Below are 27,216 nucleotides of genomic sequence, written 5' to 3'. Positions count from 1 at the left end.
TTTTATTGTAGGGTAGTCGGCCTTTATTCCTGAGAATGGTACAAAGTATCTATATGGTGGATTAGGTTAGATAATTGCCCCTCAGGGATGGAGACACAGAGAAGAATATAATCTGTGTATAGTGTGGAGTGGAGCTGTGACTGGCTGATCCTGTATGCCATGGAACACTGAGCCCATAAGATCCTCGAGGCGCAGCTGACATCTGGTGTGGCTGGATAGTGTACTGGTAACTGGGCACTGCCTTTGACATGGGAGACCAGGGTTGGAATCCTGGCTAGGGTCAGTATCTGTTCAGTAAGGAGTGCTTAGGCAAGACTCCCTAACACTGCAGGGTGGACCCTTGTGCTTACCCTTAGTGGCTGCAGCCTTTGAGTACTTTGAGCCCGACAGGAGAAAAAGTGCTATACAAATGTCAGTATTATTATTATTATTATCTTCAGCTGATGCTCCTCATATTTGCTTACTCTCAGTTTTACCATATTTCTCTTTTTTCCACTTTGTTTCTCTTATTTCTTATGCTATAAATCATGCATCTAAATACACCTGTTATCATCTGTGGTTATTACTGCAGTCACAGGAGGTCTATGTTTATCCCAGCCATTATGGAAGGCAGGCCAGCATCTCTTCCTTTTTCCTAGCAGCTGGTCATAGCAACAGTCACTAATGCCAGCAGCCAATAATATGCTGTACAATCAGGTTGTTGCAGATCAGTGGAGGTCTCAGGAAGGGAGGTTCTGAAGGAGCAGGATCTGTCCATTATGTCCATTTCCATAAGATAGTCCCACTGGATGACCATACTGAATGTGCAGAATACCGCAGCTTATGATATATAATCACCCCCTAGCAAATTGTTATTTTATGTGCTCTGTTTATTACTGCTAATATCTTACAGCTATAATATGTTATCCTTTTCAGAACTAAGATCTGAGCTCAGAGAAGAAGAGCTGTATGTGAGGAGTGATCAGCAGTCTATAGAGGAGGGTGACATGATGAGGGCAATTAAAGAGGAAAAAGAAGAGACATATGTGAGGAGTGATCAGCAGTCTATGGAGGAGGGTGACACGATGAGGGCAATTAAAGAGGAAGAAGAAGAGACATATGTGAGGAGTGATCAGCAGTCTATGGAGGAGGGTGACATGATGAGGGCAATTAAAGAGAAAGAAGAAGAGCCGTATGTGAGGAGTGATCAGCAGTCTATGGAGGAGGGTGACATGATGAGGGCAATTAAAGAGGAAAAAGAAGAGACATATGTGAGGAGTGATCAGCAGTCTATGGAGGAGGGTGACATGATGGGGACAACTAAAGAGGAAGAAGAAGAGACGTATATGAAGAGTGATCAGCATTCTATGGAGGAGGGTGACATGATGGGGACAATTAAAGAGGAAGAAGAAAAGACGTATGTGAGGAGTGATCAGCTGTCTACAGAAGAGAAAGACATGATGAGGGCAGTTAAAGAGGAAGAAGAGAAATATATGAGGAGTGATCAGCAGTCTATGGAGGAGGGTGACATGATAAGGACAATTAAAGAGGAAGAAGAAGAGACATATGTGAGGAGTGATCGGCAGTCTATAGAGGAGGGTGATATGATGAGGACAATTAAAGAGGAGGAAGAAGAGACGTATGTGAGGAGTGATCAGAAATCTATGGAGGAGGCTTATGTGATGAGGACAAAGAAAGAGGAAGAAGAAGAGACATATGTGAGGAGTGATCAGCGGTCTGCAGTAGAGGGTGATATGATGAGGACAACTATAGAAAAGGACCCTCTTACAGAGAGCAGAACAGGTGAGTGATCAGCATTAATATGTCTTTGGCTGCAGCTGATAGAGAATATATTCACATGCACTGTTACACTGCACACCTCTCACCTTGCTGCTGTACTGTATGTGGAAGGCCTCTCCTTACACACAGAGATAATGGCTGCAGCTGATAGAGAATATAGTCACATGCACTGTTACACTGCACACCTCTCACCTTGCTGCTGTACTGTATGTGGAAGGCCTCTCCTTACACACAGAGATAATGGCTGCAGCTGATAGAGAATATAGTCACATGCACTGTTACACTGCACACCTCTCACCTAGCTGCTGTACTGTATGTGGAAGGCCTCTGCTTACACACAGAGATAATGGCTGCAGCTGATAGAGAATATAGTCACATGCACTGTTACACTGCACACCTCTCACCTTGCTGCTGTACTGTATGGGGAAGGCCTCTCCTTACACACAGAGATAATGGCTGCAGCTGATAGAGAATATAGTCACATGCACTGTTACACTGCACACCTCTCTCCTTGCTGCTGTACTGTATGGGGAAGGCCTCTCCTTACACACACAGATAATGGCTGCAGCTGATAGAGAATATAGTCACATGCACTGTTACACTGCACACCTCTCACCTTGCTGCTGTACTGTATGTGGAAGGCCTCTCCTTACACACAGAGATACTGGCTGCAGCTGATAGAGAATATAGTCACATGCACTGTTACACTGCACACCTCTCTCCTTGCTGCTGTACTGTATGGGGAAGGCCTCTCCTTACACACACAGAGATAATGGCTGCAGCTGATAGAGAATATATTCACATGCACTGTTACACTGCACACCTCTCACCTTGCTGCTGTACTGTATGGGGAAGGCCTCTCCTTACACACATAGATAATGGCTGCAGCTGATAGAGAATATAGTCACATGCACTGTTACACTGCACACCTCTCACCTTGCTGCTGTACTGTATGGGGAAGGCCTCTCCTTACACACAGAGATAATGGCTGCAGCTGATAGAGAATATAGTCACATGCACTGTTACACTGCACACCTCTCACCTTGCTGCTGTACTGTATGGGGAAGGCCTCTCCTTACACACAAAGATAATGGCTAAATGAAAATATTGTAAACACAGAAGCGCCTGGGGCTGTTTGTATCCCTGATGTCCTTTTTTTATGATATTGATGGTCATCTGAACAATCATGAATCAGATTCAATTTTATTTGGGCAAATAAGTTCACCTGTACAAAGAATTTGACTTTACGGTTACTTAACAGACTGTTATGCTGGGGGGAGGGGGAGGGGGTGTCCTACTTTCCGACTATCCAGAACAGCAAGGCTAAGAGCTGGATAATGGAAGAGGCTACACAGGCTGCCCAGAGCAACTGCATCTCTGGGCTTCTGATAAGACTCAATGACAGCGCAGTGCGATGTTGTGCTGCTCTTGCGATAGCAAACATTCAGACAGATACAAGACAGACTGGAGTGAGGTAGCCAATAGCAACCAAAGCAATGGCTACCACGCAAGGACAGGACAGAATCGTCAGGCAATAGCAGAGTCAAAAGGCAGGCAAACGTAATACACAGACAAATATACAATAGATATGATTTCCTAGCATATTACAATTTATAGCTATCAATGAAACTACAAACGACTGACTAACATATGTATATATCGGCGATGAACCGATATATAACGTAAGCAAAGAACACTGACTAGGATCAGGAGCAATACAGCGAACGAGACTAGGCAATACAGAATCTCTATACTAGAAGGAGTACGTATATATGTCCCCGTGGGAAATACATAAACGTAGCTCCACAGGATAACTGAACTAAGACAAGGAATATATTTTGCAATATCAAGGGACCCAGTAACAGCCTAGACAGAGCTGAAACTATGATGGGCCGGGGCCTAACAAGAGAGGCAGGCTTTTATGCTGGCATCAACCAATGGAGGCAAGCATGCAAATCTCAACACAGCTGAATGGTAATCATTCAATCCTAAGCTGGCTTGAATACCATTTGCTAGCTGAACGACCATCATAACAAATGCATGCAGTACTATGCAAGAACATACATGCAGGAAATCCAGGGCTATCTGGCTGCAGTACAGCTGTAGTAAACCATTGGTGGAATAATGACAGCATTCTGAGCTGTCCAGAACTGCAGAGCAATTGCAAATGACAATGTGACTCATTGCGAATGCACAACCGTATGCAGACTGACAAGCCAGAACTGTCCATTTTCGGCTCCACCTGCAATGGACAGAACACGTCACAGGAGGAATCCTAACACAGACACAGATGAAATACAAGGAGAGACATTATAGATATTACAAGTCAAGGACCGTATATAAGTTATAGTGGTAGTAAACATGGTGAGAAGCGTTCATTTTCAGTTCTATGCTGTAATGCTTTCCAGTCCTAGCAGCCCTAGCGTGGTTCTGCATTAAGCATGGCTTCTGCCTGAGGGAAGGAGCTGTTCTGTGCCTGGAAGTTTTTGTTGTGACTGACCGGTATCTCACACCTGAAGGCATAAGCTGGAGGATGGAGTGAGCAAGGTGAGAGGCTATCTTGGTCGCTCTCTTTCTCCACCTGCTAGCATAAAGATCTTGCATGGAAGGTAAGCTGCAGCCAATTATTCTTTCTGCTGATTGGTGGAGTCTTTGAATATGTTCCAGTCTGTTGAATCAAAGCAGCTCATTTCTTACCTGTGGACACTACAGGTTTAGCAGTTTTTAGTCTCTGTGTGTTGGGATGGGCTGTATCACAGCATGATCAGAGTTCCCCAGAGCTGCTCTGCAGACAGAGTGATACGAGTCCTTAGCCATAGTGTAACAGCGATCAGGTGTTTTACCTCCTCTAGTTGCTTGTAATTTTGAAGTTCTCTGTTTAGGTTGGCACTGTTGGAATCCTCTAGAATGATGAGAAAAGAATCAGGGTGCCCCCTCTCCACCTCGGTGATCTGATCTGTGAATTCCTGGAGCGCAGGCTGCATGCATGTTTGTGGAGGGATGTACACAGCAACCAGAATAAATGAAGAAAGCTCAGGGGGTGAATAGGAAGGTCTGCAGTTTATGGAGAGTGTTCCCAGCCCAGCCGAGCATGTCCTCCTAATAACTGTGACATCTTTACACCACTCATCATTTATATAGAAACAGAGCCCTCCTCCTTTGCCAGAAATAAGTGTGTCCGGTCAGATCTATAGAGTGTAAATCCATTAATCTGCAGAGCATTGTCTGGAATCCGCTCAGACAGCCAAGTTTCTGTGAAGCAAAGAGCAGCAGAGAGGTAAAAGTCCTTCTTAGGCCACATACACACATCAGACCATAGTCTTTTGAAAATGAAAGATCACAGACCAATCTTACCACCCTTCATGTAGTATGAGAGCCATACTCTACACAGTCTATTCTATGGAGCTGAACTCCCCATCAGACAGAAATCTTTGCAAGATGCTGCACACACAGATGCTGTACAGACACAAAAGATCAGTATCTGCAAAAGATCTGTTCCTGACAAACATCCATTCCTGCAAATTGCAATGATAGTCTATGAGATCTGCAGATCATCATACACACATGATTTAACTGACATTCATCTGCAGATCAGATCTACCAGGATGGATTTTCAGATCTGCAGATGATTGTCTGATCTGCAGATGAATGTCTGTTAAACAAGGTGTGTATGATGATCTGCAGATCTCATAGACTATCATTGCAATTTGCAGGAATGGATTTTTGGCAGGAACAGATCTTTTGCAGATACTGATCTTTTGTGTCTGTACAGCATCTGTGTGTGCAGCATCTTGCAAAGATTTCTGTCTGATGGGGAGTTCAGCTCCATAGAATAGACTGTGTAGAGTATGGCTCTCATACTACATGAAGGGTGGTAAGATTGGTCTGTGATCTTTCATTTTCAAAAGACTATGGTCTGATGTGTGTATGAGCCTTTAGTCCTGATCAGTAGTTGAAGCTCCTCTAGTTTGTTGCATATTGACCTAACATTAGAGAGTATGATTCCAGGTAATGGTGAACACAGTCCTCTATGCCAAAAGTACACCTGGATCCCGGAGAGCTTGCCTCTTCTAAGCCTCACTGCCTGATTCAGCACTGTAGCTCCACTGGTCAGAATCCCCAGAAGGCTAAGAGTAGATGAAGTATCCAGGGGTAGATCAGGTACAGCTAAGTTCTGAATGCTCAGTATTTGTTCGCTGGGGAAGGTTATCTGGGTTGGGTTGCACAAGGCAATATTAAAAAACAAAAACAGAGAGAACAACTTGCCAAGGCTGCCATCTCCGGCTCCTCCTCCTCATAGCCCAGTGGGTGGGTACAGTGCCTTGCAAAAGTATTCACCCCTCCCTCCGTCATCCCCCCCCCCCCCCCGGCTTGGTACTTATTTTGTTACATTCAAACCTGTAATTTTATTGTTTCTTAATCTTATTTTATGTGATGTATCTGCACAAAATAGCCTAAGTTGATTAAGTGAAATGAGGAATTATACACCAACATGGAATTCTCAGCAGCTCACTGACCATCCCTAATGATAATTGTCCCTCCCCTCAAAATTCTCTAACAGTAAGTGATGATGTTTCTCTATTTGCAGGGCGGAGTCCCGGCATCAGGAACCTCTCAGAGTCTCGTCTCTCTGTATCCACAGACTGTACAACGGATGATGATGTCATTGGACAAGAATCTCCTGCAGATATCCTGGTTACCCCAAATATTCCTCCAGACTCCTCTCACCTGTCTAACCCTGAGGGGCCTCATTCCCAGCACAGCTCTCCCCCTGCTGGAAGGTCGCATTCCTGTTCCACATGTGGGAAATGTTTTGGTTGGAAATCACATCTTGTCATACATGAGAGATCTCACACCGGGGAGAAGCTTTATTCATGTGCAGAGTGTGGGAAGTGTTTTGCATGGAAATCAAAACTTGTCACACATGAGAGATCTCACACTGGTGAAAGGCCCTATTCGTGTGCTGAGTGTGGGAAATCTTTTGCTCTTAAATCACATCTTGTCGCACACAAGAGATCTCACACTGGTGAGAAGCCATATTCATGTGGTGAGTGTGGGAAATGTTTTGCACAGAAATCAACCCTTGTCACGCATAAGAGATCTCACACTGGTGAGAATTCATGTTCTGAGTGTGGGAAATGTTTTGGTATAAAAAGAAACCTTGTCAGTCATGAGAGAACTCACACTGGTGAGAAGCCCTATTCGTGTGCTGAGTGTGGGAAATGTTTTGTGCTGAAATCACATCTTCTCAGACATGAGAGAACGCACACTGGTGAGAAGCCCTATTCATGCGCTGAGTGTGGGAAATGTTTTGGTGATAAAAGAAGCCTTGTCATACATGAGAGATCTCACACTGGTGAGAAGCCCTATTCATGTGCTGAGTGTGGGAAATGTTTTGTGCGAAAACCACATCTTGTCAGACATGAGAGAACGCACACTGGTGAGAAGCCCTATTCATGCGCTGAGTGTGGGAAATGTTTTGGTGATAAAAGAAGCCTTGTCATACATGAGAGATCTCACACTGGTGAGAAGCCCTATTCATGTGCTGAGTGTGGGAAATGTTTTGGTGATAAAAGAAGCCTTGTCATACATGAGAGATCTCACACTGGTGAGAAGCCCTATTCATGTGCTGAGTGTGGGAAATGGTTTGGGCATAAAGCAGATCTTGTCAGACATGAGAGATCTCACACTGGTGAGAAGCCCTATTCATGCACTGAGTGTGGGAAATGTTTTGCTGATAAAGGAAACCTTGTCAAACATGAGAGATCTCACACTGGTGGTAAGTAAAGAGCAGGGAAACATAGCTTCACCCTCAGTGAACCTGAACTGGCCACAGCACACTGCTCTCCATCTCCCCAGCATAGCTGGAAGTAGGGAGGATGGAGAGAGGAGTGCAGCAGCCAATAACAGGCTTATTCAGCTCCGATTATCCCTCTCTCATCGCTGGTGAGAAGCTCTATTACTGCAGTCTGGGTTGGGTCTCTGTCATATTTCTTGTAGTGATCTTTACAGTTGAATTGTAGCATAGCTCCACCCACATTCTGTGCCCTGGCCTGCCCTGGAGCACAATGGCCCCTCCTTTGTCCTATTTGGTGATTTGAGGGCTCAGCACATTTGGCCAAGTAAGGAGGATTGTGACGGTGTCGGGAGTTTTGGTCAGTAAGATGATAGTAAAGGGTTACGATGAGCATGTCCTGTGGAAGGTCAGTGGGGAGGTCAGAGCTATTGATAGACGCAGCTTATTGCTTCCCAAGGTAAAAACAAGTCTGCACTTATACCCTTTATGTGTGGCTGCAGTCATCTGTTTGAGCGTATTTGCTCTGTGGTTGGTAAATTCTGGCTGATCCTGAGCCAAGATCCTACCTATGGGAAGCACTTCAGTGATCTGCTGGTTTCTGAGTACAGCCGAGGTCGGAGAATTAAGAGTTGGGTATGCAAGTCAGATACTTTGCCCAGAAAGAAATTGAATGTACCTAAAGACAGAAGGGACTCTGTACCTTGTCTCAGGTGTAATTGCTGCAATGTAATAATAAAAGGTGCTACCATTTCACATCCATCCACCGGTGAACGGGTTGAAGTAATACCCAGGTATGTGAATTTTCCGGACCATTGCAAGGCTAAACCAGAGTTAGAGTAGGAGGAGGGGTCTTTATCTAGTGAAAAAAGGATCGATTTTGATTTATTTGCAGCCAGGGAAGGGCCAGAATCCTCCAGGTACAAAAGAATGTCATCCGCATAAAGAGAAATGTTCTCTTTAAGCCTACCCAATTTAAGCTCATGAATAGTAGTTGACTGTCTAATCATAATCGCCAGTGGCTCAATAGCCAAGGCAAACAGACTCGGCGAAAGGGGGCACCCCTGTCTCATGCCTCTATTTAAATGAAAAGCTTGTGTGATCTTATTATTAATGCGTATTTTAGCTGTGGGATTTTTATAAAGGAGCTGGGTCATCTTAATAAAGTTGGCACCTATGCCAAATCTGGCCATTACTTCCCAGAGAAAACCCCACTCCACGAGTCAAACGCTTTTTCATTGTCTAAAGAAGCGATCACCCTATCCCCCTTATTCTCATGGTTGGCCACTAAATGAGTATGTAGTCTCCTGAGATTGATATCCGTGCCCTTCCCTGGCATAAACCCGGATTGATCCGGATGTATGAGAGTAAGGATACACTTGCTAAGTCTATTAGCCAGTGCTTTTGCTAGTATCTTGGCATCCACATTGATCAGCGAGATCGGTCTATACGAGGTGCATAAATGGGGGGTCCTTGCCTGGTTTCTGTATTAGTGTGATCAAAGCTTCCGCCCATGAGGCTGGAGGCTTATCCATGTCAAGGGCTGCTTTGTATCGAGTAACTTTGGGGCTAGGATTTGGTGGTAATGTTTGTAATATTCCGACGGATATCCGTCTAAGCCAGGGGATTTACCACACTGCAGCCCAGAGATGGCATCCGTGATCTCGTCCAGGGTCAGGGGTGCATCCAGTATCTTTGAATGTTCCTCAGTCAACGTAGGGAAGGGGATTGTGTTTAGAAAATCAATTAGTTGGGAGGGCGAATATTCAGCTTTGGAGGTGTATAGCTGGATATAGTATTTCATGAACACCAGTTCTATATGCAGCTGTTCTTCATACTCATTACCCTCCTCGGATGTGATTATGGGTATAGTCATGCTGGGGGACATATCTCTGAGTAGCCACGCTAAGAGTTTATCATTTTTATCCCCTTTAGCAAAAATGTGCTGTGATTTAGCCAACATAGCCTTTTCACAGCAGTTAATTCTCAGAAGTTCTACCCTATTTAGGGATGACTGCCAGTCCTTAAAAGCCTGAGTAGATTTTTACTCAATATACTTATTTTCGGCTTGTTCGGCATTAGTTTCAGCATTTTTAAGCAGAATATTATTTTGTGTTCTGACTTTGGCAATTTCCGCTATGTAATATCCCCTAACACAGGCCTTTTGAGCATTCCAAACCACATCCGAGGAGGCCGTTTCTTCATTATCAACCCAATAATTTTGCAGATTTTTAGTTATAGCCTCGTCCACCACTGGATCCGTTATCCAGTATCTGGACAACCTCCAGGATTTAGTTTGTAGGGTTTCTTCCATTTTCAGTTCAATGAGTGTTGGAGAGTGATCCCCCCCCCCCCCCCCCCCCAGGGAGAATATCCACTGCATGAATCATCGGCAGAACATCGCCAGTTGTGTATATGATATCTATCCTAGATAAAGTTTTTTATGTGTTAGAGAAGTGCAGGTTTCTGGGAGTCTGGATATTTCCAACTCCACACATCAACTAGTGTGTGCGTATCCGCCCATGAGCATAAATCAAATCGTTCAGGAGTGGTGTAAGTCAGTCTATCGATTATAGGGTTCGGTGCTAGGTTGAAGTCCCCAGCCCAAATAACCTTGGCCGGTGGGAGCTGAGCTATAATGTTAATTATATCATTTAGTAGTGTCGTGTCCCCAGCAGGCGGGAGATACATGCCCACAACAATAAAAGAGATTCCGTAGTTGCCTGTATCAATACATATCTACCAAATGTGTCCAGCCTGACCTGATGTACTGCCATGTTCAAAGATTTGTGAAACAGCACACTAACTCCCCTGGAGTGGGTAGAATACGTAGAATGAAAATAGTGTCCAACCCATGTTTTTTTTAGGGCCATAATAGTGCTGCCGATTAGATGAGTTTCTTGCAGGACACATATATGAGGCCTATATTTTTTGAGATATTCAAAAACTAACGCCCTCTTAAATTTGGAGTTAAGACCCCGAACATTCCAAGAGACACAGGTCAAGCTGGACGGCACATTCGTTTGTTAAAGAGACTCTGAAGCGAGAATAAATCTCGCTTCAGAGCTCATAGTTAGCAGGGGCACGTGTGCCCCTGCTAAACCGCCGCAATAGCGCCGCTAAACGGGGGTCCCTAGACCCCCAAACCCCCCACTGCGACACTTGGTCGCAGGCTTGGTCGCTCCTGGAGGCAGGGCTAACGGCTGCAGCCCTGCCTCCAGTCGCGTCTATCAGCCGCGCATCGCCGCCTTTCCCCCGCCCCTCTCAGTGAAGGAAGACTGAGAGGGGCGGGGGAGAGGTGGAGATACGCGCTGACAGACGCGCGTGGGGCAGGGCTGCGGCGGTTAGCCCTGCCCCAACCAGGAAGCGCTCCCCCGCATTACGGAGGGGGATTTGGGGGTGAAGGGACCCCCGTTAAGCCACGCTATAGCGGCGTTTTAGCAGGGGCACACATGCCCCTGCTAACTCTAAGGTCTGAAGCGAGATTTATTCTCGCTTCAGTCTCTCTTTAAGTATTTGCCATTATACTTAAATTTTATCTATCAGAGATACATGTAATATATTTTAACACCTTGTTGTCCAAGAGAGGACAGATTAGGAAAAGGAATAAAGAGAGAGAGAGTAGATAATGAAGACAGAGTTATTCATCATGGTACGTTCACTTATAAACAAGACCTAGACAAATCCTGTAAACCCCACAAAAACCCGCCCTGCTATGTTTACCAACAGGCAAAGTAGCTTTGACCCACAAACCCCCAGCCCTCACTCAGTTATCTACTGAGTGATGGGCTAAAACTTAGTGCACCAGTGTGTATTCTACACACACTGATGGTTGAGGGGGTGGCAAGCGAACTGACTAGACCCGCTGCCCAGCTACACCCAGGCTAGCTGGGAGGAAACTAACTTAATCATGCATATGGAAGTTATAGCGGTAGAGCCATCGCAGACCATTTATTAATTAACTATTGCGGGGACTTCTAGTTATTCTTTTTAGTGTGATGCAAGGAGATGCGGATGCGACCCCTAGATAAGCATGCACAAATAGCAAATCCCATGTGTACAGATAGTATGAACATAGAGCTCAATACTTCCATAGTGTGCTCCAGGTAATCCAGTGAGTGGGATTACCGCATTAAGTTTTATTTTAGTGGTAGGTACTAGCAGTGTGTGTATTTCGGCATAGAGTACTAATTAGGGACCTATTTTTCTCAGGATTACTAAGGCAGAAGGCATCGCCTACTGTGCTCCAGCGATCAGGCAGCAGTCAAGCAGCAAAGGGAACTACAACATATTACCACCATAGGGGTTTTAATACTATTAGAGTATTTTTCATAGAAAAGAAGCATCTCTCTCAGTAATTCACAGGTAGTCCCATGTGGTGTATTTGTGGGGGAATTTCTATCCAGGTAGCTAACGAAGAGCCAGAGCGCAGGGTTCTATCAGTATCTATTGTAGCAAATCATTCTGTGTTCTCAGGTCTATCTCAGCACACCACCTCCCTTCTATTCTAAATCTCTATGCATGCATATAGGAATCTTTATGACATTATAAAGGATTTGCTGCCATCTGATGGCTCAAGTAAGATGAAACAAATTATTTATACGCATATTTTATCCAAGGTAATCTCACACAACACCTGACTGTCCCTTCACCTATATAATATGCTCTGTTTAGGCTAATGATTCAAGTCTGCTAAGCATCAGTATCAATAACCTTATACTAGTAGATAAGGTCTTTAGGTCAGAAAGTTATTACATATATTCAGTTATATGATGTAACACAAAGTAAATTATCTCAGAAGGTGGCTGTTCGAAGGCTTTACATATCATATGCACAGGGCTATCTGTCTCAAGGGAGGCCTGTAGCAAGAGGACGGGGGAAAAAAGCAGGCAAAACCACATTCAGAAATAAAATATACTCCACATGTTAGCGTTGCAGCAGGTTTGAGTGCACTTTCCCACACAGTCCGCAGACTTAAAGATGTTTCCAGAGTTCTTTGTGAAGAAGATCCTTCCGTAAGATGTACGGCACCAGCAGATATGTATAACAAAACAGCACAGGCATAGGAGTCTAGCAGTTACGTATTGCAAAAGTTTCACGACAGCCATAGTGTAAAAGTTAAAAGCATCAGCCATAGCTAGGCAAAAACACTTGGTGGTAGGATTGATGGCTAGCGCCGCGCAGGGTACAGCATTGCTGCGTAGAAGTTGGCACCCATCCAAGCGCGGGAAACTAAGTGCGGGAAAGGCCGGCGGGAAGAAGACAGTTTGATTGTATATATAGCTAACTGCTATAGAGGCCCGCCATTTTGTGTTGCTGTAAATGTTATAGCTGATCAGTCCAGTAAAAACACACACAGACTTCAGTGTTCAAGCCCCCCCTTAAACATTAAACTTCTCGTGCGAGAGTGTACATATTAATAAAGTAGAAAAACCGAGGGTGAACATTCCCTACACCCAATAACGGCACGAGGGGGAAAAGGGAGTACAGATCAGCCCCAGTGTACTCACTCATTTCTTTGGCAAGGTGTCTATCCACTTCATGGCGCCCTCAGGATTTTCAAAAAAACGTGTGGTCTCTCCGTCTTGGACACGGAGTTTTGCGGGGAACTGCATAGAGTAGCTGATGTTACGTTCTTTAAGCTTGTTTTTCACATATTGGAATTACTTCCTCTGCTTCTGTGTTTCCATTGTATGGTCAGGGAATATCATGAGTTTAGCGTTATTGAAGTGAATCTCACCGGCGTTCCGTGCTGCTGTTAAAATAGCATCCCGATCCCTGAAATTGAGAAGCTTTAGGATGACTGGACGGGGAAGGGCTCCTGGTGGGCCCAGTCGTGCTGGAACTCGATGTGCCCTCTCTACTACAAAGTGATCAGAAAAGGTCTCTGCTGGCAGGACTTTACGGAACATTTCTTCAATAAAAGTGGCGGTGTTACTTCCCTCAGCTCCCTCTGGTAAGCCCAGGATCCTTAAATTGTTCCTGCGGTTACGGTTCTCCGCATCTATCGATCTTCCTTCCAACTGGGTCAGCCGTAGTTGTATCCCAGGGAGTGCGACTCTTTGCGCCTGTACTGTGTCCTCTAGATCTGAAGTGCGGCGTTCCAGTTCCTTGGTTCTATCACGTAGCTTGCCCATATCGCTCCTAAGTAGGCTCAGCCCCGTGTCCAGATGGTCTATCTTGACCGTTAGCGTGGTTTGGCAGGTGCGAATAGCTTCCAAGAGTTCAGCGGGAGTCGGCATGTCCGCTCTGTCCTCCGCATGTTCTCGTGGGCTTCCGCCATCTTTGTTCTGCTTTCCTCGGTTAGAGGAGAGCTGTTGAAGTGGGGTAGAGGGCGGTTGTTCCGTAGGTTCAACCTGGTCCTCTTTTTCTTTGTTCACCTTAGGTGGCATATCGGGGTATGGAGAGGCGCGGTGTGTGACTCTCAGCGTCCTCTCAGGCCCAGCACTGGACTCCCAGCTCGCTTCCACCGAAGGTCCCGGGAGGTTTTCTCCGTCTGGAGGCAGGCACCACGACTCCAGCGTATCTCCTCAGTTCTACACGGGTCTCCAGATAAAGTTATATAAGATTCCGAGGTCTGTAGCCCGTTAGTAATCTGTCAGGGATAAGCCGGGTAGCGGAGCTCTAACAAAGACGTCTACTCAGCTTGCCATGTTTGCCACGCCTCCCCCCCCCCCCCCCCCCAGTGTTCACATTTAACACAAACTTTACACGATGTTTGCATCCACCCTGTACTTTCCAAAGTACCATATTTTTACCCTTAAAGGACAACTGTAAGGAGAGGTATGTGGAGGCTGCCATATCTATTTCCATTTAAACAATACTAGTTGCCTGGCAGCCCTGCTGACTATTTGTCAGCAGTAGTGTCTGAATCGCACCAGAAACAAGCATGCAGCTAATCTTATCATATTTGACAAAAATGTCAAACACCTGATATGCTACATGCTTGTTCAGGGTCTTTGACTAAAAGTATTAGAAGCAGAGTATCAGCAGGATAGCCAGGCATCTGGTATTGTTTAAAAGGAAATAAACATGGCAGCCCCCATATCCATCTCGCTACAGTTTCCTTTAAGTCAGGAGGCACAAGACAGAAATTTTTAATTGAGGACTGATGCTGACTGCAAGAGGTAGTAGGGGTCATGGTGGGGTGACTTCCTGTGGGCGTGGCCTATGTGCTGATCTGCAGAAGGGACGTGCTGTTACTTCCCAAACATGTACAGGCAGGTAAAGCTCAGTATGCCACATATGTAAGGCCTCTGCTACAGTGGCTGCAAATCACAGTTTATCATTTATTTAAAAAGGCCTACAGTGGGTGCAACTAAATATGGTTTAGGCAGGAAAATGCCACATGTTTGTGATGCAAATAGTTCATACAGAATTATGCGCATTTCAAATGCAAATATATGCGGCTTGAAAGTAGACCAAGCAATTTACACCTTGCTAGGACTTCATTGCTCCATTTTCCAGCTGCATACATTTGCATACAACATTTACATAATCCTGCATGAAGTCACAATTATTTGCATCTCATTATTCATCCCTAGTATGGGCCTTGTTATGTCTACATATGTTTTATTACTAAGATGTTGGTTTATTTGTGTGATTTGCTTGTTACAAATATTTTCTAATAAACCTTTTAAACTTGACCTTTGTGTGTGCTAATTCTAAACTGTCCCCGAGTCCCAAACTTCCCTTATTACCCCTTCCTTGTCCTATGGACTGTACTCCATAACCAGCCTGACACCCTATGGACACACACACCATAATGTATAGTAATGTGTGAGTGTGTGTATAAGATGTGCGCCATGATGTTAAAGAACAGGATTTCATTGGCGTATGAACAATAATCTGCTGAAAGATGTGGATTGCGTCTCCAATCTAAAGGCGGCCATAGTGGATTTCACCTGGAGTCACAAAACGGATGAGACCCTGCCCACATTAAATGGGAGGCCTTGAAATGTGTCCTTTGCAGCATTTTAATCTTCCATGGAGAAAAAAAAATGATTAGCCAATTCAAAACCCCAACTAAGACCCAACTTCTTGCCTAAACTCCAACTCCTAGATCTTTGACCTCTTTTGAAAGTCTCTGTGCACAGCCTGAGATGCCAAGCTTTGCTTCTTGTACTGAGAGATGCTCCACAATATTTCCTGAAGAAGTGTGTTGTCCCACGAAATGCGTCCCATTGGAGTCTTTTACCTGTATTTTTGTGATTGAGAACAATAAAGAGATTTTTTTTTGAATAGAAACATATTTGATACTATTACTTGGAGGTAAATCCTCCGCTACCTCCCTTTTTAAACGGTTTTAGTGTATTTTATCCTGCTCTGGCGCCTCTGTTTGCTACTTGCATGTAGAGATGGGCCGAACGGTTCGCCGGCGAACGGTTCCAGGCGAACCTCGGGTGGTTCGCCTTCGCCGGTGAAGGCGAACTTTCCCGGAAGTTCGATTCGCCCCATAATGCTCTATGAGGGTCAACTTTGACCCTCTGCATCACAGTCAGCAGGCGCATTGTAGCCAATCCGGCTATACTAAGCCCTGGAGCCCCACCCCCCCTTATATAAGGAAGGCTCCGGCAGCCATTAGCCTCACTCGTGTGCCTGCTAAAGACAGAATAGGGACAGCTGCTGCAGACTTGTTCTCCTAGGGACAGATTAGTCAGGCTCTTGCCTTCTTAGCTTGCTCCTAGCTGAATCTTATTGCTATAATAGCGCCCCAGAACAGCTCTTTTCAGAGCTCATCCTGCTCGTGTGATCAATTTTTTTTTCTGTGTTTGAAACTGACACTTGTGTTGTTTAGACAGCATTGCTAATTCATACTGTGTGTCCCACTGCCAGCAGCAGCAGCAGCACATTCAGTGACTACCTGTGTGTGTGAGACACTTGTGTTGCTTAGACAGCGTTGCTAATTCATAATGTGTGTGTCCCACTGCCAGCAGCCCACCAGCATTCAGCAGCACATTCAGTGACTACCTGTGTGTGTGACAGGGAGCTGCACATTGTACTACCCACCCAGTACTGCATTTACCTACTACTAGTACCTGTTGTGTTTAGTTAACCCACCTCATCACTGCATACACCTACGTTTGTGTTGAGTGAACCCACCTCGCTGCACATAACTACCTTTTGTGTTGAGTGAACTTGCCTCACTGCATATCTACCTTTTCTGTAGAGTGAACTCACCTCACTGCATATCTACCTTTTCTGTAGAGTGAACTCACCTCACTGCATATCTACCTTTTTCTGTAGAGTGAACTCACCTCACTGCATATAACTACCTTTGTGTTGAGTGAACTCAGCTGACAGCATCTAACTCACCTCACTGCATATATAACTACCTTTTGGTTGAGTGAACTCACCTCACTGCACATAGCTACCTTTTGTGTTCAGTGAACTCACCTCACTGCATATAACTACCTTTGTGTTGAGTGAACTCACCTCACTGCACATAGCTACCTTTTGTGTTCAGTGAACTCACCTCACTGCATATATAACTACCTTTGGGTTGAGTGAACTCACCTCACTGCATATCTACCTTTTCTGTTGAGTGAACTCACCTCACTGCATATATAACTACCTTTGGGTTGAGTGAACTCGCCTCACTGCATATAGCTACCTTTTGTGTTCAGTGAACTCACCTCACTGCATATAACTACCTTTGTGTTGAGTGAACTCAGCTGACTGCATATAGCTACCTTTTGTGTTCAGTGAACTCACCTCACTGCATATATAACTACCTTTGGGTTGAGTGAACTCACCTCACTGCATATCTACCTTTTCTGTTGAGTGTACTCACCTCACTGCATATACCTAGCTTCCCCCCGAGATGGACAAACCAGGTAGAGGAAGAGGTAGAGTTAGACCCAGAGGAAGGCCACCTGGCACCGGCAGGTCTGTGCAAGGTGGTGTTGCTGTGATTTCGTGCGGACCTGGCCCAAAGTACAGTGCTCAGAAGAAGGCACGTGCCATCACTTCCCAAAATTGTGAGGACGTGCTTGAGTATTTAACACAGAACACCTCATCTCCCGCTGCCACCAGCGCTAAAACAAGCACCACATCCGCTGCATTTGACACTTCGCAGGAGTTATTTGGTGGTGGTGGTGGTATCACTGATTCACAGCCACTACTGCAACAACAAGAAGAAGGCGCAGGTACAACACCTTATATGTCTGAGTTAGGTGGCGATAGTATAGACGTAACGTGTGAGGAGGGGCATGATGAACCATCTGAAGTTGGTGCAGTTGTGGAGTTGTCTGAGGAAAGCGAAGCTGGGCAGGAGGATTATGATGACGATTATACGGATGCCACGTATGTTCCCAATAGAGGAGATGACCAGGGGGACAGTTCAGAGGGGGAGCCAGAGGGGAGTAGGAGGAGACGACTCCATGATAGAAGCAGAGGGAGCTCGTCCTCAGAAACAGCTGGGGGCAGTGTCCGGCGCCATGTATCGCCAGCTATGGCCAGCCAGCCAACATGCCCTTCAAGGTCGGCTGTTGATGCCACCGTAGTGCCATCACCCCAGGGGGGCTCAGCGGTTTGGAAATATTTTAACGTGTGTGCCTCAGATAGGAGCAAAGCCATCTTTTCTCTCTGCCTCCAAAAATTGAGCCGTGGAAAGGCCAACACTCACGTAGGGACAAGTGCCTTACGAAGGCACCTTGAGAAAAGGCACAAACAGCTATGGGAAGAACACCTGAGGAAAAGCAACACCCCTCAAAAGACAAGCCACCCTCCTTCTCCTCTTCCTTCTTCTGGTGCATAGTCTTCATCCGCTTTCTCCCTTGAACCTTCACAGCCACCCTCCTTCACACCGCCTCTGCCCTCCAGCGGTTCCTGCTCCTCTGCCCACAGCAGTAGCCAGGTGTCCGTGAAGGAAGTCTTTGAGCGGAAGAAGCCAATTTCGGCCAGTCACCCTCTTGCCCGGCGTCTGACAGCTGGTGTGGTGGAACTATTAGCTCGCCAGCTATTACCGTACAAGCTGGTGGAGTCAGAGGCTTTCCGTAAATTTGTGGCCATTGGGACACCGCAGTGGAAGATACCAGGCCGCACTTATTTTTCATGAAAGGCCATACCCAAACTGTACCGTGCAGTTCAGAGGCAAGTGGTGTCATCTCTTGTGAAGAGCGTTGGGTCAAGGGTCCACCTGACCACGGATGCCTGGTCTGCCAAGCACGGGCAGGGCTGCTACATTACGTACACAGCCCATTGGGTCAACCTGGTGACCGATGGCAGCAAGCAGGGAGTACGTGGCTGCGCAGCGGACCGACTTGTCACACCTCCACGGCTTGCAGGCAGGCCTCCTGCCACCTCCTCTCCTTCTCCTCCAGCTACATCCTCTTCGCTGTCAACCTCCTCCTCCTCCTTTGCTGAGTGGCAGTTGAACTCTAGCGGTGCTGCCATCTCCTCTTCCTCTCCAGCTACACAGCCCCATCTCCCCAGAGCCTACGCTGCATGCCAGGTACGACGGTGTCACGCAATTTTAGACATGTCTTGCCTCAATGCGGAGAGTCACACTGGAGCAGCTCTCCTGGCTGCTCTTAACAAACAGGTGGAGCAATGGCTGACCCCGCACCAGCTGGAGATCGGCAACGTGGTGTGTGCCAACGGCAGCAATCTCCTTTCCGCTTTGAATTTGGGAAAGCTGACACATGTACCCTGCATGGCACATGTGCTGAATCAGGTCGTGCAAAGATTTGTCTCAAAGTACCCAGGCTTAGAGGACGTCCTGAAGCAGACCAGGAAGTTGTGTGGGCATTTCAGGCGGTCTTATACGGCCATGGCACGCTTTGCGGACATTCAGCGGAAAAACAACTTGCCGGTGAGAAGCTTGAGATGCGATAGCCCGACTCGCTGGAATTCCACCCTGCTCATGTTCTCTCGCCTGCTAGACCAGGAGAAAGCCGTCACCCAGTACCTGTACAACTACAGTAGAAGGACACAATCTGGGAAGATGGGGATGTTGTGGCCCAACAGCTGGACACTGATGCGAAATGCATGCAGGACCATGCGGCCGTTTGAGGAGGTGACCAACCTGGTGAGTCACGCTGAAGGCACCATCAGCGACTTGATCCCCTACGCTTACTTCCTGGAGCGTGCCGTGCGTAGAGTGGTGGATGAAGCTGTGGAGGAGCGGGAACAGGAACAGCTACGGCAGGAGGATTCGTGGGAGCGATTTACATCCGAACCACATGTTTCCTCGACACCTGCGGCACCACACAGGGGGGAGGAGGAGGAAGAAGAGGAGTCGTGTGGGGAAGGAGAGGAGTCAGACTCGGATGATTATGAGTAAGTTGTTTCTGTGGAGGAGGAAGAGGCGGCGGCAGAAGAACAACCGCAGCAGCCATCACAGGGGGCTTCTGCTGCTCCACGTTCCCGTGGTATTGTTTGCGGCTGGGGGGAGGAAGAGGAGTTGCGTGACGTCACTGTGGAAGAGCAAGAGGAGATGGAGAGTACGTCTGGATCCGACTTTGTGCAGATGGCCTCTTTCATGTTGTCTAGCCTGTTGAGGGACCCCCGTATCAAAAAACTCAAGGGGAATGACCGGTACTGGGTGGCCACGCTACTAGACCCTCGGTACAGGCACAAAGTGGCAGACCTGTTACCAACTCAACACAAGGCGAAAAGGATGCAGCACATGCAGAACAAGCTGTCAATGATGCTTTACAATGCATTTAAGGGTGATGGAACAGTACAATGCAATAAAGGTACCACTGGCAGTAATCCTCCTCCTCCTCACCAGTCCACGCAGGCAAGGACAGGACGCTCCAGCGATCTCGGGGTGATGTCGGACATGCGGACATTCTTTAGTCCAACGCCTCGCAGTAGCCCTTCGGGATCCACCCTTCACCAACGCCTGGACCGGCAGGTAGCCAACTACCTGGCCTTAAGTGTGGATGTACACACTGCGACTGCGAGCAGCGGGGATGAGCCCTTGCTCTACTGGTTGCGCATGCTTGACCTGTGGCCAGAGCTGTCCCAATTTGCCATACAACTTCTCTCTTGCCCTGCCGCAAGCGTCCTGTCAGAAAGGACCTTCAGTGCAGCTGGAGGCATTGTCACTGAGAAGAGAAGTCGCCTAAGTCATGACAGTGTTCAGTACCAGACCTTTATCAAAATGAATGAGGCATGGATCCCTGAGGGCTATTTCACGACCGAAGACTAAGTCAGTCCCCACACACAGCATCTCTGCCTGCAGGCCGCTTGACTGCCTTCTCCGCCACCACCACCAGGGTCCAGGACTCTAGGCGGATTCCAGAATCTTTAAGGCCGCTGCGAGCAGCGGCCGCTATACTAATTTTTCTGGGGCGTGCACATGCCTGCCTAATTTTTCTGGCTGAACTGCAGGCGGCTGCAACAAAAAAACAAAAGGCATGTACATGTGCCCATCCCCCTTCGTGATCATTACCTTGCCGCGGTGAAGGGGCTTGCGTATCACAATGAAGCAATGACCGCCGGCTATATGAGCTTCTCGGGTGGGGGTGGCACACCAAAGATAATAAGGTCGTTGTTTCATTGTGGTCAGACCAAATTTGATGAGCTGGACAGTCACTGTTCTGTCATTCAGCTACATCAGCCAGGCGACCATATGGGCTGAAAAGCCACCATCACCTGCACTCTCGTCATGGTGCGCACCAGTCCAGCACGGCCGTCACTACACAAACTGCTGTTTGCAGTCACTGCATACCTTTCACTGCATCTGTGACTGCACATTGTATTATACCTGGCAGTCAGTGCAGAAGTTGCACTTCAATGGATGGCAGACTTGCCCTCCATAACGGATTCCCGTTAAAGGATTTAAAGTTGATTCATTACAATTAGGGCCTCAAAAGTCCTCCTGAGTCCTGTATTGTTATTTTTAGTCCCTACCTCGGGGCGGGCGTGCATGCCTGCCGGCTGCCCTCCTTGCTGGATGTGGTAGCCGTTTCTTAGGCTCCAACTCCGGAACGCAATACAACCATCTACAGTTTCAAACAATTTAAAAATACAACCATCTACATTTTAAAACAATTTAAAAATACAACCATCTACAGTTTCAAACAATTGAAAAATACAGTCATCTACAGTTTCAAACAATTGAAAAAAATGGCAAAAAAACTTGCCCTCCGTAAAACATTCTTGGCAAATGCTTTCGACTTGGTTTGTCTTCCGCTGGGTCAAGGGTCCATCTGACCACAGATGCCTGGTCTGCAAAGCACGGTCAGGGCAGCTACAGCATGGGTCTCAGCAGGCTCCCACTTCGGGCCGGAACCCAACCTTCATTCCCCGCCCATTACCCGTGGTGACAATGGCAGACTTGCCCTCCATAACGGATTCCCGTTAAAGGATTTAAAGTTGATTCATTACAATTAGGACCTCAAAAGTCCTCCTGAGTCCTGTATTGTTATTTTTGGTCACTACCTCGGGGCGGGCGTGCATGCCTGCCTGCTGCCCTCCTTGGATGTGTAGTGGTAGCCGTTGCTCAGGCTCCACACCGGATTCAAACCCTCATTCCTCGGCCATTACCCGGGGTCAAAAATGGCAGACTTGCCCGCCTCCATATGATTCTCGTGAAAGGAATGTGGTGTCATCTTTGCCCGCCATAACTGGTTCTCGTTAAAGGATTTAAAGTACATTCATTTCAAATACACAGCAGGGCCTCGATAGTCCTCCTGTATTGTTATTTTTGGTCACTACCTCGGGGCGGGCGGGCGTGCATGCCTGCCTGCTGCCCTCCTTGGATGTGTAGTGGTAGCCGTTGCTCAGGCTCCACACCGGATTCCATCCCTCATTCCCCGGCCATTACCCGGGGTCACAATGCCAGACTTGCCCGCCTCCACAGGATTCTCATTGTAGCGGTGCTGAACAAGTACACAGCAAGTAGAAAATGTAATTTAAAAACAAAGCGTAAGCTTTTTAACAATGCCATGGAAAGTTGATAAGGCAGTCACACATTACCTGACATCACTGACTGAGGAAGAGCAATCTCGCCATGTTGCGCAGTAGTCCAGCATGGCCGTCACTACACAAACAGCTGTTTGTGGTGCATTACACAGTGAGTTTGGTGTGTCAGTGTGAAGCAGTACACTAATTACACTCCCTGATTGATGTATACACATGCAAGATGTTTTAAAGCACGTTAGGCCTGCAATTTAGCATTCAATGTGATTTCTGCCCTTAAAACGCTGCTTTGCGTCACATCCAGATTTTTCCCCGGGATTTTTGGCATGTATCCCACTCCGCCATCCACCCCTCCAGGTGTTAGACCCCTCGAAACATCTTTTCCATCACTTCTGTGGCCAGCATAATTTTTTCTATTTTTTAAAGTTCGCCTCCCCATTGAAGTCTATTGCGGTTCGCGAACTTTTCCGCGAACCGAACCTTCCGCGGAAGTTCGCGAACCTAAAATCGGAGGTTCGGCCCATCACTACTTGCATGACATAGTTTTATCCACCCTAGTTGGAGGGGTGCGTCCCCCTTCTTCCTGCCACATAGAGTGACTTCTAACCTGAGTGGGGACAGGTGTCTTTCCCCATCTGCTTATACAGTGGTTGCATTGGTAGTAACCCGTGTTTGTGAGTATTACTCCTCATTAAACATTTGATTGTCATTTGCCTCAACACACTACACTATATTGGGCTCTCGGTTTTTCTCTGTATTTTGTGTTACAGTCTGAGAGAGTGAAACTGGCATTGTGTAAACTGTATGGCATCCTCATACCTCAATGTACAGACAACAACCTCAGCAGAGTCACATGCCTTGATCCTGTCTCATAACCTCTCCCCTTCTGTCAGACACCTATAACATGTGTGCCAGGTGGTACAGGGACCCGACCAGACTTCACCTCTCTAATACAGACACCCCCTCATATTGCTGGAGATGTGAGAGAGAAGAGGGAAGCTACATACATGTCTGGTGGAGTTGCCCAAACATCCAACCCATCAGGCAGACAGTCTTTAGCCACAGCAACGCCAACGCCCTCTATCTGAAGGAAAAGATTTGATCCTTGATGGATGCCTGTAACATCCAAGCCTCTGTGAATGAGTGAGGCCAAGAGCCTAATGGTGCAGTATGGTTACACATAGGGATGTAAGCACACGTGTATACGTCTTATACTCACAAGGGTGGGGTGCAGAACTTGCCACCACTGTGTGAGCGTGTGGGAATATAACTGTCCGTGCTCAGTGTCCCGGGTCTGTTGCTGCAGATGCTGGTCGGTCGCTCTCCAATTTATGCAGTTTGAAAATGAACCCATCGAATTTGACCTTCGCAGGATTTAATTTGTTCATTTTCAAGTGACAAAATTAGCATAAATTTGCATCAACTCAATTATTTGCAACCATCCCTAGTCCTATCTATACCGCCCTGCAACCTGCTGAGCTCTGTATGAGCTGAAATATAAGTGTGGGCAAACTGCCAGTACATAAGATGGCACCTGACTGAAATATCCAGAGACTATGGTGGTGATTACCCCGGGATTTCTGGTAAGCCACATCCTAAAGAAGCCCTCTCTGATAGGGCAATATGCATAGGGGGTGGAGCCTGTGTGTGAGCTGGGCAGAGGCGTCACATTGCACACTGATGGCTGGCGGGTAGATTGTGTCACATACAGCAGCAGCACTAGCATACATGTAAGAGGCTGAGACCTAACATAGGGGAGGGGACATATGGGCAGTATGTGAGGACAAATGCTGGGACACTCTGACGCTTGAAGTATATCTTGATGGTGAACCACAAGCTTATAGGAGACTTTCTCATTAGCCTCTAATATGTATTTATAGCAGAGAGAGTCGCCACCACTGAAGTAATGTATAGCTCTATAATGTATTATAGCATTACATACAAGCAAGCGCAGCAACAGGCTGATGTTTCCAGATGCTATCCCTTTTTGTCATGCTGAGTACAAAGTGTAATGAAAGCACACACATGTCTATATATCACAAACAGCTGAGGAGTAGACCAATCACACACCATCAAACCTTACCGGGGCGGGGCCACCAGTGGACCTGATGGAGAACTGAACTCTTGCACAGAACAGAAGGAAAACAGAGAGCAATGCACCCTGTATGTAATTAGAGAGTTTAGACGGTCTAATTCCCCCTCATCTGTGACTAATCACAAGTTGTAATTTGATCTCTCAGCTATGTCAGATGGCTTCCTTGGCTGAGCAGCTAATTTATAAACACAGGATGTTAACCCTATGTCTGCTTCCATGAAAGCAGGAAGTAGACACACTGTAGATTTAGTGCTGGATTTTTATCAGCTGTAACAAAGGAATGTTTTTCTGTAAAGGTTATTATGCTGTTGCTTATCTTTTAGAGCAGAGAGGAAGTTCTGAGTTCAGGTCCGCTTTAAACAATGAATAAGCAGAGCTCACAGCCACCGCTCATAAATCTGGAAGTGCCGAGTACGCCAGGACACACCCCTTTCATTTGCTGATAGGCTGCTCACACACCATAACATAGTGATGTGGAGTGACTAATTAGTGGGGGCAAAACAATCCCGGAATATCGGAATGCCGCCCACACACTGCACAGCATCACCATGGCAACCAGCAACACCAAGAACGTACCCGGAAGCTCGCCATCACTGTCCTTCCGCAACCCCGCACCTGGAATAAAGAGATCCAACATAACTTCTAAATACTGAATACAGCAGCTAATCAAATATAATTATTTAGTACTTATATAGCGCCAGCATATTCCGCAGTGCTGTACAGAGTATATTGTCTTGTCACTCAACTGTCCCTCAGAGGGGCTCACAATCTAATCTAAATATACACAGAGGAGCGACAGTTCTCTGAACCAATAAGAGACTCGCTAACAGAACATCAGATAGAGAAACCAACTTTCTCTATTCAACCCTCCTCCCCGCAGTACTACTGACCGACCAATCCACCAGGCTTCATGTTTTCCCTGCAATACAGTCAGGAGCTGGCACATCCGAAATAATACTTCATTGGTTCCATAAAAAAGCAAATGGCCAGTGTTTTGGAGCCATGCAGGGCCCCTTTATCAAGGCAATATTTGTTCACAGGCAACAATCTGTCAGCCGCTTTTGCAGAGTCTCCTGTGGGAGAAGTGCGAGTAAGGCTCCTCTATACACTTGCACTGGGCGATGTGTGTTCAGCAATGTGGCCGCTCACAGAACACACATCGCCTAGTGCGAGTGTATAGAGGAGTCAGAGAATCACTGCAATGTCTATAATGATGGGTGGAGACAAAAGGGAAACTATAATGGTTTCTGGTCTTCGGTTTCCCATTAATAAGGTCAAACTCTATACAGTGATAATTCCAGAGGCCCTGGAGTATTAGTGATAGTACTCTGCTTGTGTGCTGTTATGTGGTACACAAATAAATATCACTAGAAGTGGGCACAGGTGTGGCTCAGTGCCAGTGGGCTCTGTCTGTGGAATATCAGACAGACACTAAGATATGCAACAGTTCAAGCCCAATACCGTGGTAATAACAGAGGCCCTGGAGTACTATTGTTTGTGTCTAATGTCACAGACAATTATAGTAGTGGGCACTGGACACAGCTCTTGGTGGGTGCCTGTGGGCTGTGGAGTGACGCGCGCACACACACAAAAAACAAAACAAAACAGCAGAAGGATGAAGTAGCCCACAGAAGGACTGTTTGGGGTGCTTTAAAGACAATCTGAAGCGAGAATAAATCTCGATGATTCTCTTAAATATAGCAGGGGCATGTTTGCCCCTGCTAAAACGCCGCTATACCGCCGCTGAACGGGAGTCCCTTACCCCCCAAATCCCCCCCTGCAAAATCCATGACCAACTTGGTCGTGGATTTTGCTGCTGCTGGAGGCAGAGCTAATGGCTGTAGCTCTGCCTCTCAGCGCGTCTATCAGGCAGCGGATCTCCGCCTCTCCCCACCCCTCTCAGTGAAGGCAGACTGAGAGGGGCGGGGAGAGGCGGCAATCAGCACTGACAGACGTGCTGAGAGGCAGGGCTATAGCTGTTAGCCCTGCCTCACCAGGAAGTGATCCCCACGCTGCACGGAGGGCATTTGGGGGGTAAGGGACCCCCGTTCAGCAGCGGTATAGCAGCGTTTTAGCAGGGGCAAACATGCAACAATAAGAGAATCAGCTAGATTTATTTTCGCTTCAGATTCTCTGTAACAGTAAGTCAGTCAGCGAAGATCAAAATAAACAGGCCTAGCTAACGCTTTCCCTATCTCCAGCAAGCTCTGTCCCTTCCTCTCACTATTCCAGCTGAAGACAAACTGGAACATAGCAGGCGCTGCAGTGTTTTTATAGGGGGTGGAGGTCCAAGGGGAGTGCAGGCTGATTGGCTGTCATGTGACTGTGATGTAAGGGGTCAAATTTCAGCCCAATGATAAGGTATGAGGGCAGGTCAAATATCGCCCTGTGCTCACTGCTCGTGGCGAGCACGAATACGCGATCTTTGCCGAATAGTGCTCTCCGCGAAGCATTCGGGCGACCTCTACTGCTCGACCATACCAATGTCTGTACTAATCTACCCACTGCTGCCCCATATACCTGTGTCTATACTTATCTCACCACTGCTCCCCCATACCCATCTCCGTACTAATCTACTCCACTCTAACCTATCCTACATGCTGGCAATGCCCAACATGCATACATATGCTAGTGAAAATAATAAGAGGTGGAGAGAATGCACATGAGGGAGTTA

The 27,216-nt window shown here is 46.8% G+C and overlaps 1 protein-coding gene across 1 annotated transcript in view; it reads left to right on the top strand.

Moving 5' to 3' along the window:
• The window catches only part of LOC137537201 (zinc finger protein 208-like), a 176,477-nt gene that overhangs the window by 115,350 nt on the left and 33,911 nt on the right, over window positions 1-27,216 (top strand). Inside the window, exons 4-6 of the mRNA XM_068259309.1 lie at window positions 916-1,782; window positions 6,368-7,558; window positions 13,959-14,148. Of these exons, the coding sequence (XP_068115410.1) occupies window positions 916-1,782; window positions 6,368-7,558; window positions 13,959-14,148 (2,248 nt within the window). The remainder of the gene's footprint in view (window positions 1-915; window positions 1,783-6,367; window positions 7,559-13,958; window positions 14,149-27,216) is intronic.

The sequence above is a fragment of the Hyperolius riggenbachi genome, chromosome 10 (genome assembly GCF_040937935.1).
Source record: "Hyperolius riggenbachi isolate aHypRig1 chromosome 10, aHypRig1.pri, whole genome shotgun sequence".
NCBI classification, from domain to species: Eukaryota; Metazoa; Chordata; class Amphibia; order Anura; family Hyperoliidae; genus Hyperolius; species Hyperolius riggenbachi.
This window is presented reverse-complemented; position numbering and strand designations above follow the sequence as displayed.